General features: G+C 42.4%; 1 protein-coding gene across 1 annotated transcript in view; it reads left to right on the top strand.

The window, feature by feature from the left end:
- LOC111979466 (protein Wnt-9a) overlaps positions 1–12,898 on the top strand; it is a 31,920-nt gene extending 19,022 nt beyond the window's left edge. Inside the window, exons 2-4 of the mRNA XM_024010032.1 lie at positions 4,461–4,720; positions 6,146–6,408; positions 8,712–12,898. Of these exons, the coding sequence (XP_023865800.1) occupies positions 4,461–4,720; positions 6,146–6,408; positions 8,712–9,200 (1,012 nt within the window). The 3' untranslated portion in view covers positions 9,201–12,898. The remainder of the gene's footprint in view (positions 1–4,460; positions 4,721–6,145; positions 6,409–8,711) is intronic.
- The last annotated feature ends 794 nt before the right edge of the window (positions 12,899–13,692 follow it).

Below are 13,692 nucleotides of genomic sequence, written 5' to 3'. Positions count from 1 at the left end.
CAGTAACAGCTAGGCAGGCAGAGTAGTAGTCCAAGGGATTCATGTTGTCTCTGGCCTCCCTCCAGCTTCAGAGTATCTTTTTGTCTCAGACAGACGTCACAGCACAAAGAACACTTTTGAGAAATTGCATTTTATTTGACTCTTGTTTTGGAGGGCCAGGCAGGCAGGCAGCCATCTGTGATCTATGGAGAGGTAACACAAAGGAGACTGTGATGGTGACAGTAGTGGTTGAGGAATGTAACACGTCATGGTGATAGGATTTGGAAAATTAAGACAACCTTTTTGTCCGTGGAGTTTCACCACTGTTGTTATTGATAATAATGGCACACCTATGTATATTTAGTGCAACAGGTAGTACACATTCTAGAGTTATGCCATTAGCAACAATTGTACCTAACATAATTGAATTGTTGCGTACTATACAACACATAGACTATATCTATCAGCACCCGGTTGCTGTTTCTATTGCTCTTACATTCTTCAGAAGCATGATTCATACAACTGAAAAATCTCTAGGAATTTTAAATCATACAAAAAAAGATATGCTTAATTTACTGTGGCTGCCAAGCTTCACAAATAATCTGTTCCACTTTGCATCTCCTGGGTAACGTTGCGGATTTAATTTCTCCAGCGATATCTACATTCAGTTAAGTTTGTATATTATTGCATTTCAGGCATCAATCATAGGACTTGAGTTGATCACGCCTGGAGTTTACATTATCTTGGCTCTCCTGATGACATGTCGAAATTAATTAGCCAGGTACTCTAAATGGTGTTGCAATCAATCAAATATTGAGCCTCAGCCCACAGCAGAAATGTTGTGGAAATGTTGTCAATCACGATTACAACAGTTCGTCAATCACGATTATAACAGTTCGTCAACTGGTACAATTTGCTCTTGAGTTCCTTCTTTTTCTCCTCACGGTGTTGTATACATAGTGGAAACACATAGTATCAAAATGAATAACAATTAAGATGGATAAATATAGCATTTGTATGTACGGAGTGTCTCTATACATACAGTGCAAAATGTGGCACAGTCAGACCAGAGTACCCTACAATGTATTTTAGCTCTTTTCCTCCCCAAAGCCAGCCAGGAGAACCATTTCTGTCAAGGCACAGCTTGCCAGGTTTCCATTAAAAAAATCTATAGTGGTCAGACAAGTTAGGAAAGGCAAAAAAGAGAGACGAGCCATTTGACTAGCCTCTTCACTCTGGGAGACCTGTAATGTTACACATTGATCTTCCCTCGCTGAAGACGACATCCCGTACCCAAAAACATATTTACCTTTACCATATTACCTATTCCCCAGAAACGTTTCCCTTCACCGAAGACAATCTATAATCTGGAATGCCTTACCAGTCATTTCCGGCGATACAATGTGTGAAAAGAACTGTTTATTTCCAACACAATATCTCCCTGAAGGTACGCTGCCATCTGGGATCAGGGGAAACACTTCACAATCAGTTATTATCAGTTCTGAAAGATTTCTCTCTCTCTGTAACCTGACCTCTGTGACCTCTTCAGTGAGGCCGTTTGGCTCTGAATGGTGACAGAAGACAAATTAGGTCATAAGTGAACGTGTAGCACCATTGACTAGAGAAGTACACAGACGGGAGAAGTACACAGTAACTCTCTTGAGGTACAGACAGTGAATCAATCAGCGTTCACATTCACTGCAACACAGTCTATGCCTGGGACATCTGGAAGGAAGCTCTATGGCTGTGATTTGGTTAATAGTTGTACCCAAATGACTCATGGGCTGGAAATGGAATTGAATAGGTTTCTGGTTCATTGGCAGCAGTAACACGCTAGCTAAATGCTAATAGTGTCTGACTGGCTGGCTGTTGTCTTTTTCACTCTCTCTCTCATTAGCTTGTGTCCTACTCTTGCAGACCAGGCCTGAATCCTTCCTCACTGAAAAGTTACTGTTCGGTTCATAGTTACTTATTAGACTAGCTATCACTTCCTGTTCTGGCCATGTGACTGGTGACGTCTGCATGGGCCTCTCATTGAACATGGCATAATCAGAGCATTGTTTTGTGAATGAGACACAGCAGGATTCACTTAGACATGACAATTAAACTAGGATCCTCTCCTCCTCAGCTCTCCTGATAACATGCTAAAGCAATTAGATAAAGTAAACTTCTGCTGTTTTATCAAGATTGATAGAAGGAATGTTCACTTAAGCTCAACAACATAAATGTCAACATTTTGATGGCAGAGGCCAGAGACAGGTCACCGTGTGGCACTGAGCAGAGCAGTTCAGTTATATAGAGGAGAGAAGAAGAAACAACCTCCCATTGTCACCTCCAGAGTACATCTAATATGTTTATCCCTTGTTTACGGTTGTTGTCAGGACAACCTCAGATTGTTAGCAGGTGTCAATATTAGCAGGGAAATGTTGACACTTAAAAGGCATCAAACTCTTTCAGTAATGGCGTTATGTGCCCGGGCCCGTTGCAGGAATGTGTTTGTGAGTTCTTCTGTAAATCCATGTATTCTTCTCTTTTACTTTAACAGTGTAAAAAGAGGCCCTGAAATTGCACATAATGAGCAACTACCCTGCCAATTCTGTCAGATGGTGTGACCAAAATGGTCACAGGCTGACAGTCATGTCCCCTGCGTGTTTTTGTGAAAGTAATGCTTCTGCTTTCCCCATCCATCGCAACCTCAGAACACTAGTTGGTCAGGGAGGGTTTTGCCAGCTATGTGGCAGACCCGGTGCTAGCTTGTGTGTTTTATATACACTTCCTTTAAATAAACTGACGAAAGGAGTGCAACTCTACCACATGTTCTCCTCCTATACTGTGTTTAGAAACTAAGCTTATACTCATTATATTTCAAATGAATTGCAGCTTTAGGGTCCTGAATACTGGGAGTTTGTATGGGGATTCTATAATGAGTGTAAAGCCTGCTGTGTGATCATGTTTACATCTATACACCGCTGGTCTCCGTGAYTGACGGTCAGTATTCCCCGGGATATGATATAAATATTAAGCAACGTATCTGTTGGTTTGGCTACTGTTTAGCATGCCTGTGATGTGACGGACAAATTGAATGTGTGGGACCATTGTTTTAAATCTGTCATATCATCTGAACGCTCTATACTGGCAAAAAAAAACGTAATTAAAATACACAGTTACAGTCACTAACACTCTAACCAGCTCTGTATGGCAAGTAAAATGTTCAGAGTGAGGTGTTCTCATTTGTGTCTGGAATTAGCTAGGAGGCTAGCCAACTTTAGCCAGTTAGCTTGGGTGCTTGACTTCCGTTTTGAGGTCAGAACGTTCGAATCAACCGTACTCCSCCAGAGCGTCCAGTGTGCACTCTGAAAACTCTGAGAGCGAAACACGCTAAATTTACTAACGGACAATCTGACAACACTCTGAATTTACGAACACCAAGAGCGCACTCTGAGCTCACTCTGACACCCTTGAGTGAATTTACAAACGCACCCTTAATGTCCTTAAACCAACCTGTGTCAATTTAGCTAGCTGTCTAGCCAGCGATGCTATGACGAGCAACCTTATTGGTAGCTACCCTAAAAGAGACAAATCAGCACAGAACGCTCTTCACCTTCTGAGAATGTGCTATATACACAGCCACACCTATCCTTTTATTTTTTAAATATATTTTTTTATTTTACCCCTTTTTCTCCTCAATTGGTAGTTTGTCTTGTCCCATCGCTGCAACTCACCTACGGACTCGGGAGAGGCAAAGGTTGAGAGCCACACGTCCTACAAAACAAACCCAGCCAATCCGTACTGCTCGCTTAACCCAGAAGCCAGCCACACCAATGTGTCCATCCAGCTGGTGACTGAGGTCAGCTTGCAGGCACTCACCCCACCACAAGGAGTCGCTAGAGCACAATAGGAGGAAAATCCCGTCCGGCCAAACCCTCCCCTAACACGAACAACGCTGGGCCAATTGTGCGCCGCCTCATGGGTCTCCCGGTCACGGCTGTCTGTGACACAGCCTGGGACCGAACCCGGGTCTGTAGTGATGCCTCAACCACTGCAATGCAGTACCTTAGACCGTTGCGCCACTCGGGAGGCCCAGACTCACCTCACATATGGTGAATGTTGATCTCAATCTCTAGAAAGCGTTGCATTCCCCTGCACATTAACCATTAAGTCGATTGCAACCTTCAAACAATTGCAGCCAAATTCCCTCGAACATTAACCAGCTCTGACTTAGACCATAAAGGTCAGCGTTCTATGTTTGGGACATACCATTTCCTCATATTCTCAGTCCACTGTACTGACTGAGTGTTCCCATAAATTATTTTTCATTTTCCGAACCCTCCAAACAGTGTGTTACAGTACAACATCTCCCTCTCTCAACTCCAGATTGACAGGTAATGCCTGTAATAAGCCTTAGGTAAAACCGTAGGTAGACCTTTGGGTACAGCAGCAGCATCTGACAGTATCTAAGGGGTATCTATTTCTCTCCCCAGATTGACAGGTAATGAACCCCTGTCCATTCTACCGCTGAGCTCTCAACCTGAGGAGAACGTGGGAAGGGCCCACTACAAGCTGTGTGACCGGCTCAAACTGGAGAAGAAGCAGCGGCGGATGTGTCGACGAGACCCGGGCGTGGCCGAGACCCTCATGGAGGCAATCAGCATGAGCGCCCTGGAGTGCCAGTACCAGTTCCGCTTTGAGAGGTGGAACTGCACCTTAGAGGGGCGCTACAGAGCCAACCTTTTGAAAAGAGGTGGGGAAAGAACTTCATATAGAAGTATAAATGTAATATCTTTTCAATTTACAGATAACTGGTTTCTGACGTTCATGGGTGGAGGTGGAGATACATTTTTGTAATTCCATAGTAGATAGTACAGTAGAGAGAGACCATAGTAGATAGTACAGTAGAGATGGACCATTGTAGATAGTACATTAGAGAGAGGCTATAGTAGATAGTTACAGTAGAGAGAGCCAATAGTAGATAGTACAGTAGAAGAGAGACCATAGTAGATAGTAACAGTGAGAGAGCTATAGTGAGATAGTACAGTAGAGAGAGCCATAGTAGATAGTACAGTAGAGAGACCATAGTAGATAGTACATTAGAGAGGCTATAGTAGATAGTACAGTGAGAGAGGACATTGTAGATAGTACATTAGAGAGGCTATAGTAGATAGTACAGTTAGAGAGAGGCCATAGTAGATAGTACAGTAGAGAGAGACCATAGTAGATAGGACAGTAGAGAGGGACCATTGTAGATAGTACATTAGAGAGGCTATAGAAGATAGTACAGTAGAGAGAGGCCATAGTAGATAGTACAGTAGAGAGAGACCATAGTAGAGTAGTACATAGAGAGAGGCCGTAGGTAGATAGTACAGTAGAGAGAGACCATAGTAGATATTACAGTAGAGAGAGACCATAGTAGAGAGTACAGTAGAGAGGCTTATAGTAGATAGTACGATGAGAGAGGCTTAGTAGATAGTACAGAGAGAGCCATAGTAGATAGTACAGTAGAGAGAGACCATAGTAGATAGTACAGTAGAGAGAAGGCCATAGTAATAGACAGTAGAGAGAGACCCGTAGTAGATAGTTACCAGTAGAACGAGCCATAGTAGATAGTACCAGTAGAGAGGCATAGTAGATAGTACAGTAGAGAGAGGACCGTAGTAGGATAGTACAGTAGAGAGAGGCCATAGTAGATAGTACAGTAGAGAGAGACCATAGTAGATAGTACAGTAGAGAGGCTATAGTAGATAGTACAGTAGAGAGAGGCCATAGTAGATAGTACAGTAGAGAGAGGCCATACTAGATAGTACAGTAGAGAGAGGCCATAGTAGATAGTACAGTAGAGAGAGGCCATAGTAGATAGTACAGTAGAGAGAGGCCATGGTAGATAGTACAGTAGAGAGAGGCCATACTAGATAGTACAGTAGAGAGAGGCCATACTAGATAGTACAGTAGAGAGAGGCCATGGTAGATAGTACAGTAGWGAGGCCATACTAGATAGTACAGTAGAGAGAGGCCATGGTAGATAGTACAGTAGAGAGAGACCATAGTAGATAGTACATTAGAAAGCTGAAGTTTATTTTCCCAATAATGGCAACTTTCAATTGCTCATTTTGAGTGTCCATTAGGAAGCTGGTAGCTGATATCCTTCCTCTTGCTCCACATCTCACTCTAGGTTTTAAGGAGACAGCCTTCCTGTATGCCGTCTCCTCAGCAGGCCTGACTCACGCCATGGCCAAGGCATGCAGCGCCGGGAGGATGGAGCGTTGCACCTGCGATGAAGCCCCAGACCTGGAGAACCGCAAGGCCTGGCAGTGGGGCGGCTGTGGAGACAACCTCAAGTACAGCAACAAGTTTGTCAAGGACTTCCTTGGCAAACGCTCCAACAAGGACCTGCGTGCCCGCGTGGACATGCACAACACTAACGTGGGCATGAAGGTGAGTGTAGAGTGGAGCCGTGTTGAATGACGCGGTACATTTCATCTTGTTTAATTTTGGGATACAGTAATTAGTGTATCCCGCTAATAGCCCTAAACTTTTCCTGTACAAAAACCTATGAATATTTTTGGGTTGGCTGGTTGATTGATTGATTGACTGACAGTGTAGTTTGCTATACCTTTTCCCTGTACAGCTACTTTAAGTATGTGAGCCTATGTTGTCCTCTCTTGAGATGGTTAAGATCTGTGGGTTTATTCCAGGGTGAATATTTTCTGAATCTCCTACAGACAACTATATAATGTGGGGTTGGTAAATTATTGTTCTCCAAATTTACCTCAGTCTAAAGACACAGCAAAATGACCAGAACCAGTGAAAATGACCAGAGAGGAATTTAATGTGACCACGAGAGGAATAACAATGACAAGAGTTTTTACAGCTATATTCCCATGGTCGACAGAGAATCGTTTACCCACATGCTGTGGTTATTAAACAAATACTATAGATCCTCACGCATCCCACTTAATGGTGAGATAAAAGGTCAGCCTAAATCACTTAAATTGACTGCTTAAAGTCAGAGGCCACACGTTAATCAAACTTTGGTTTTCCCTCTCAAATTAGAGAGTTAATTGCCTTTGTTTGTGCCTTAGCGAGATTCGACAATTGTTTGAGGTGAGGGAGCGAGTTTTTTTTTTTRCCCGGCTTGGACGTGATTTTAATAGTAAAATCAAAAAGAACAGAGAATGGTGTTAAAATGTCAAGCCAAAGCAAACTCAAGGTCCTGGCAGCCGCTACCTTTACTCAGATTTTCTCCTATTGTAGCCATTTTAATTTTAGTATGAATATAAATTATAGCAGAAGCACACTTCCCCAAATGTTAGCAGACACAAACCTCTCCCCGAAGACCCGTGGTGTGCTCTTCCTTTTCAGCTTGGCTCTCCAAATCCATTCTCAGGTTCTTTTATTTGTGATAAAAGATTTACAACACTGTTTTCGTCCAGGTTTTTTCTTATTTTCAGATTTAGTGAGGTGTACCACGTCCCATATGGAGCACAAATCTTGGAATGTGCCAGCCTCTGCATCCCTAGAACATTTAAAGCTGACATTTCACATTTTCCTGAACTAAACTGCAAGTGTGGCGAATAATGCAGCACTTCTTTCTTATTCCCCGATCTGTTTCCCAGCGTGTGAGAACAGAACCGGAGAGAGACTGTCTGTCCACTCCAGGCCTCCTCTGGAGAATATACGTTATGGATTTTAACACATAACTTTTGAACGTTGTGGTCGGCTGATGCTGACTGAGCTGTACACAAATTAACCATTCCAAGCCACAGAGATTTCAAGCAATGTCGCAACGTGTACTATTCACTGCTGTGCTGTATTTGACCAAACAAGGAGCCTTAAACACACCCGTTCACACCCCCAAAAGTTAAAGTTTGTCGAACATTAATGGTTAGAGGTGTTCTCTCAAGTTCAACTGAGTCCACATTTCATGTCATCTGGTGGGTAGATCCCGTTATATGTATTATGAGAAATCTTCAGGCCTCAACATAGTTGACGTAAATCGAAACAGTAGAGTTATGAAGTTGGCCTGGTGAAAGAGATGGACCTTGGGGGTTTTTGACTCCCACATACCTTAAAACAAACCAAGAACAGGGGCCAGGGTCTGAGTCTTCTGTCTCCTTTCCCATGGCCGAGGAACTCAATGGATCTTTTCTTCAGAAAAAGTGCCTCTCAGCGTGTCCTCCACTTACTATTAGTAATAACCATGATGACTTTAATCAAACTCTATTACCGAATGTTATCGTAGCAGTCCGTATCGACACCTTCCCACCCACAAACATTATCTTTGAAACTATTGCTTATAGTGTAGCACCTTTTTTATTAAGAGTCTTTGGTTGGGGAGTGACAACAATGTGACATTGTTGTCATGTAAATGTTGTATTATGTTAATGACAGTTTATCAGCAATAATTAGAGGCTCTAGATCGTCTAACTCTGTGGTATGTATGAGTATACACAGAAAAGATAATCATGGCCTCTGTTCTCATCACATTTTAATACACTGATGTTCTGTGTGAGTAAAGGCTTCATATTGGACACATTTCTTATGAAATTAGTACTTACTATATAGGCCCATTGTGCTGCAGAAATTACAGGGGAGTCTAGGTCATTTTCTTCTTCTTTGAAACCTTGCTGTCCATACAAAGTACAAAATGGGTCAAAGTTAAGATTATGTCGTCTCAGGCCGTCCCTTTGATGCCCTGTGACGGCTGACTGTATGTTKCTCTCCTCTCCCACCCCCAGGTGATCAAAGCTGGGGTGGAGACCACCTGCAAATGCCATGGCGTCTCGGGCTCCTGCACCGTCCAGACGTGCTGGAGGCAGCTCTCGCCCTTCCACGAGATCGGCAAGCAGCTGAAACAGCGCTACGAGACCTCACTGAAGGTGGGCAGCTCCACCAACGAGGCCACGGGGGAGGGGGAAATCTCCCAGGCCCGGCCCCAGCAGCAGCAGCCCCCAACGGGACCCAGCAATGACCCGATCCCACGCACCATGGACCTGCTCCACATTGAGGACTCGCCCAGCTTCTGCCGGCCCAGCAAGTACTCGCCGGGCACCTCGGCCAGGAAGTGCTACAAGGACAAGAACTGCGACGCCATCTGCTGRGGCAGGGGTCACAATACCCAGAGCCGCGTGGTGACCCGGCCATGCCAGTGTCAGGTGCGCTGGTGCTGCTACGTCGAATGCAAGCAGTGTACACAGAGAGAAGAGGTCTACACCTGTAAAGGTTAGCCCAGTCTTAGCTTCCTGCTCGCTCATTGCCTCTGACCGGACTCAGCAAGTGGAGGGTGGTTGTTGGTGGTGAAGGGGAGGGTGAATGGTGTTCTAGGACAGAGGTTTGACTCTCACTCACCCCCCTTGTGGCTGTCAGAAAGAGAGAGAGAGAGAGTTCTGCGGCAGAGGAGAGAGCAAGACGATGGAGATGGAGGACCTTTATAAGCACTTTGAGGGATGTTCTGTTCTATGGGTTTTGTTTTAATACCCTGTGGCCCCAGCCAATGGTGGTTGGGGTTGCAGGAGGAGATTGGCCTTGTCTGACAAAAGGGTCAACATGGGTCTCATGTTTTCTTGTTGCAGAGTTGGAGCTTTGGAGAAAGGCTACCTCACCTATTCAACATGCAGTCAGATGTGTCAGTGAGAAAAAGCAGCACTTGGCCGCTGTCTAGCATGCTGTTAATGAGGATCCAATAGAATGACCGTAATGGTAAAAGACTGGCTTTTGGGCCTCGCCCAATGTAGAAATGTGTGTGTGTGTTAGCGAGTGAGGGTGAAGAGGGGGGTCAAGTTACAACTCATATGGCAATCATGGTAACCATATTCAGAAACTGTTAAGAAGACAGGGTGTAAGATGTATTCTACACACACATATTTACACGCACACACCACTGTGTGTATGCATATGTATGTAAATAAATTAAATTGTATTATAATGATATTATATACACTTGCTACTTATCTGAATATGTTTCAACAAACCACTAACCACACAAATGTGTTGTTGTTTGTGTGTTCTCGCTCTCTTCTGCTTTTTGTTTTGACAAGGCCCTTTGGAAAGCAGCACGTGCGTGTCCTTTGTCTCACTCTGTGGATCATTTATGGACCCTTTGGGACTACTCCTTCACGAGGAGAGAAAACACGCTCATTTGTCTTTGATTCTTTTACACTAGAGTGAAATTGTTGGTGAATACATTTTGCCAGTAATTTTAGGCTACTCTTGGCCTTGAGCGAACTCAACTAATGTTCAGGGAATAACTGAAACCACTATATCTTATTTGGACTGATGGTAAAAAGAAGAAAAAAAGAAAAAGAAAAAGTGTATGTAATGAAAGTTCAGTGAGAGAATGGACTTGCTTTTCTGAGTTTAGTGTCTACTGCTGTCACCGTGACAACAGGAGACTGACCAGTGGAGAATGCATCTTCCAATCAGATGAATAGGGCTCTGACTATAACAGCTTCTTGGTACTTAGCCCTCTATTTAAAAAAAGAAAAGCAAATCTTGCTAGTAATAATACTATAAAGTTGTAAAGAAAACAGCAAAGTGTGGGGAACAGAAGAGATGTAACCCCTATACCTATTCTCTCATATCCTTCCTTCCTCTCTCTACACCCCCCATTTCATTGAAAAGTATTAACGGTTGAGATTGAAAATGAACAGTATGGAACAATGGAAAAATGGCTTAAACATTTACACCCTCAAGCAAATTTGGTATTTTAGATATAGTCCTGCTGAAGCTCACAATAATAAGGTGACAAAATGTGTTTGCGACGACAAAGCAAATGTATGCTCTAGCTGTATGCCTATGCATTGTCTATCCATTGTTTTGGGCATGGCTACCACAACTCCACGACTGCAAAGGTACGACTGCAAAGGTCTCCTTTTGTGTTGTTTTGACAGTAATTCTCTCTCAGGCAGGTTACTGTTATGTTGTACATGTCTAAAATGTAATATTGGATGCTTGATGCTTCAAATGACTGGTGGAAAAGGCAGAGTAAACCCTCTAAAACACCTACAACAACTCATGAGATGCAAAGTCTTTAGATTTCCTTTAGATATACAACCATTGCCTGTTTTAGGTGGGTGAGAATGAACTACTGAGTGAGGAACCCAACATTGTAAGATAGCCCCGTTCACGCACTGAAGCCTCAGAAGTCCTTTATCATTTCCCTTTAAAGTATTTAAAGATCCTGTATTTATGAGTATAAACAGTGCATATGTTTTTTTTCTACTTTTGCTTGTTGTAAATAACAATGGTTTATTCTCCTGTGGTATAGAGACAAGAGTGAGGCACATGGTAAAATCTCACAGGCAAGTAAGAGGAAGTTGGTAGCAATAAGGAGGTTAGGACCAAGACGTTTGATGCTGGAAAGGCAAGTGGTCAAATTTAAGTTGACGCATAAGGCTGCGGCTAAATCATGAATATGGAGTACATTGCTGCTGAAAACTTTTGATTGCACGTGATCATCAGTAAGTGAAAAACATTAGTAAATAGCTGTGGTCCAAGCTATTTTCGAGGGCATTGGCATGCTATGTTAGAAGCGGTGACACTCACAGGATTGATATATGATTCAACCCACCGTGACTGATCAAGGAAAAGCAGCATGCTTTGAGAAGGGAGTCTAGCCTAGCGAAGGTTGGTCGGTTCATCCTCTAGAGCTGAATTCCAAACATGCCAAATAAAGAATGGTCAAAACCTACATAGAACTTTGCACGTTACATGGAATCCATAATGGCTATGCTAAGAGCCTGAGCATAAATGCCTGCTTCCCACAGCTTCTGGTGAGTGTATTCTACACACGCTCCTCTGCACAAGACTGGTTCTCTACAGTGGTAATTTATTGAACGTATACAAAAGGTCAACAGAGTCATGACGAGAGGAATACAGGATGCACATTGCATGTATTTTGTATGTTTTATACTGTACACGTACACACGTTTTCTTTTTCAAGACAAAGGACGGCATGATGCAACGGTTGTTTCTCAATTTGTCATTGTCTTAGTCCTTCATATTCTATTTTTGAACTCATAGCTCTGCACTGTGTAGTTGTCAGTGGATCATGTATACAAATCTATTTTGTAGGAAAAGTGAAAACAAAAGAAAGATAAATTATTTTGAGATATTTTATGAGCATGTGTTTAATGTAAATAACGTAAAGTCAAAACTGATTTTATATACCTGTATTTTTTACTCTATTTTCCTTTAGGCTTGTATCGGTGTTTTACTTCTTTGGGGTGGAGGCTTCAAGAGGCAGTGTATTCTATAAAGTCCGTTTCTATAGATAACTCTAACATTTGCAGTTCCTAAGCACAAAACAAATCCTTGCAAATTTAGTAACTAAACACTTCTCTTCCCTTTTTCAACTGTTATATACGACACATACACAACACATCTGAAGGCAATTCTAAAGGCAATTAAATAGATCATAATCAGCTGGGTTCTTTTATGTGATTGACATCGCACAGTACTGCGCAAGTATTTTTTCTAGTGTTCCGATTTGTAGCGTGATCAGTTTGTTTGAGGGGTTGGCGAGAGGTGTATGGGTTCTGTCTGTACCCCGTAACATAACCTTCTGTGCAGATAAACATACTGACCAAACGCAGAGTGGTATTGGTGTGAACTCATTTAACTTTTGGTATACTCTGATGAGAGGGTCACATTCACTGTGTATATTTGTATTAGGATTTGTGCTGTGCTTGCCAATAAACAAAACAAACATGTATTCCTCTTTGTGATAATACTATACCAGCAAAGCTTTGTCCATGTTCACTTATTCATGTCTTATGGGAATCTAAATTATTGTCCTCTACCTCATGTGTATAGCTTGTAGGTATAAACAGATCACGAATGACTGGTAAGAATGTATTTAAGTTATTTAACATCTTTGTATAACAAAGGCAAGAAAACCTGAAATAATAAATGAATTTTTAAATTATTTGAATGTTTGGTCTCATTCATACCCAGTGGTTATATAGCCATTGCTAAGAGGAGTTTGGTCCAAGTCTAAGCAAGCAAACAGTAAAGGTTCTACACCACTAATAATCCACCTTTCCTTCTACCCATAACTCAAAGCGACTTGTTGATATAGGTTCCAATATGCTATGCGATAGCATTTCCAAGCTGTTCACAGTTCTGGAGACTTAAGGGGTTGAGAGTAGTGGAGCTAAATAGAGGGAGAGGTACACACCTCCGTCATCAAATTAAAGACAAGTACATCCGGCTATTAGAGCCACTCTCAGTTGGAAAATGCTGTACATCCCCTGTTGTGGACTGATGTCACAGACAAGAAAGGCCCTGTCTGCGACGTGTTATGTCATGTTGAGATAAGTGTTTATTAGAATCTGATACCGACTCCTGTTGGATTACCATATACATCATGGAGACGCACCCTCTATTTGCTATGACATTTCAAATGTCTTCCTTCGACGCCCAAGGGTAGCATTACATTATCAAGCCCTACAACCATAGTCTTTCATCGTACAGTACACATTTCAATCTGTCATGGTGTCTGCTTACCAGAAAGTCAAACACATTTATTTTGAAGCTCATTACTATAGGATATCAATATAAACATTTCACTCTATTTTGGATTAGACAGTACTGGACACATTTGCCAAAACTGATACAATCTCCCTGTTGAACTAGTATTATTTAAACAAACTCAATTCCCCTACCAGATGTGTAAAGAATTAAGGGAGTTTTCTTTCTCAACAAGCTACGTGGACGAAG

Source organism: Salvelinus sp. IW2-2015, linkage group LG19 (genome assembly GCF_002910315.2).
Source record: "Salvelinus sp. IW2-2015 linkage group LG19, ASM291031v2, whole genome shotgun sequence".
Classification (NCBI taxonomy): domain Eukaryota; kingdom Metazoa; phylum Chordata; class Actinopteri; order Salmoniformes; family Salmonidae; genus Salvelinus; species Salvelinus sp. IW2-2015.
Note: the sequence above shows the minus strand (reverse complement) of the source record. Positions and strands in the feature narration are given on the sequence as shown.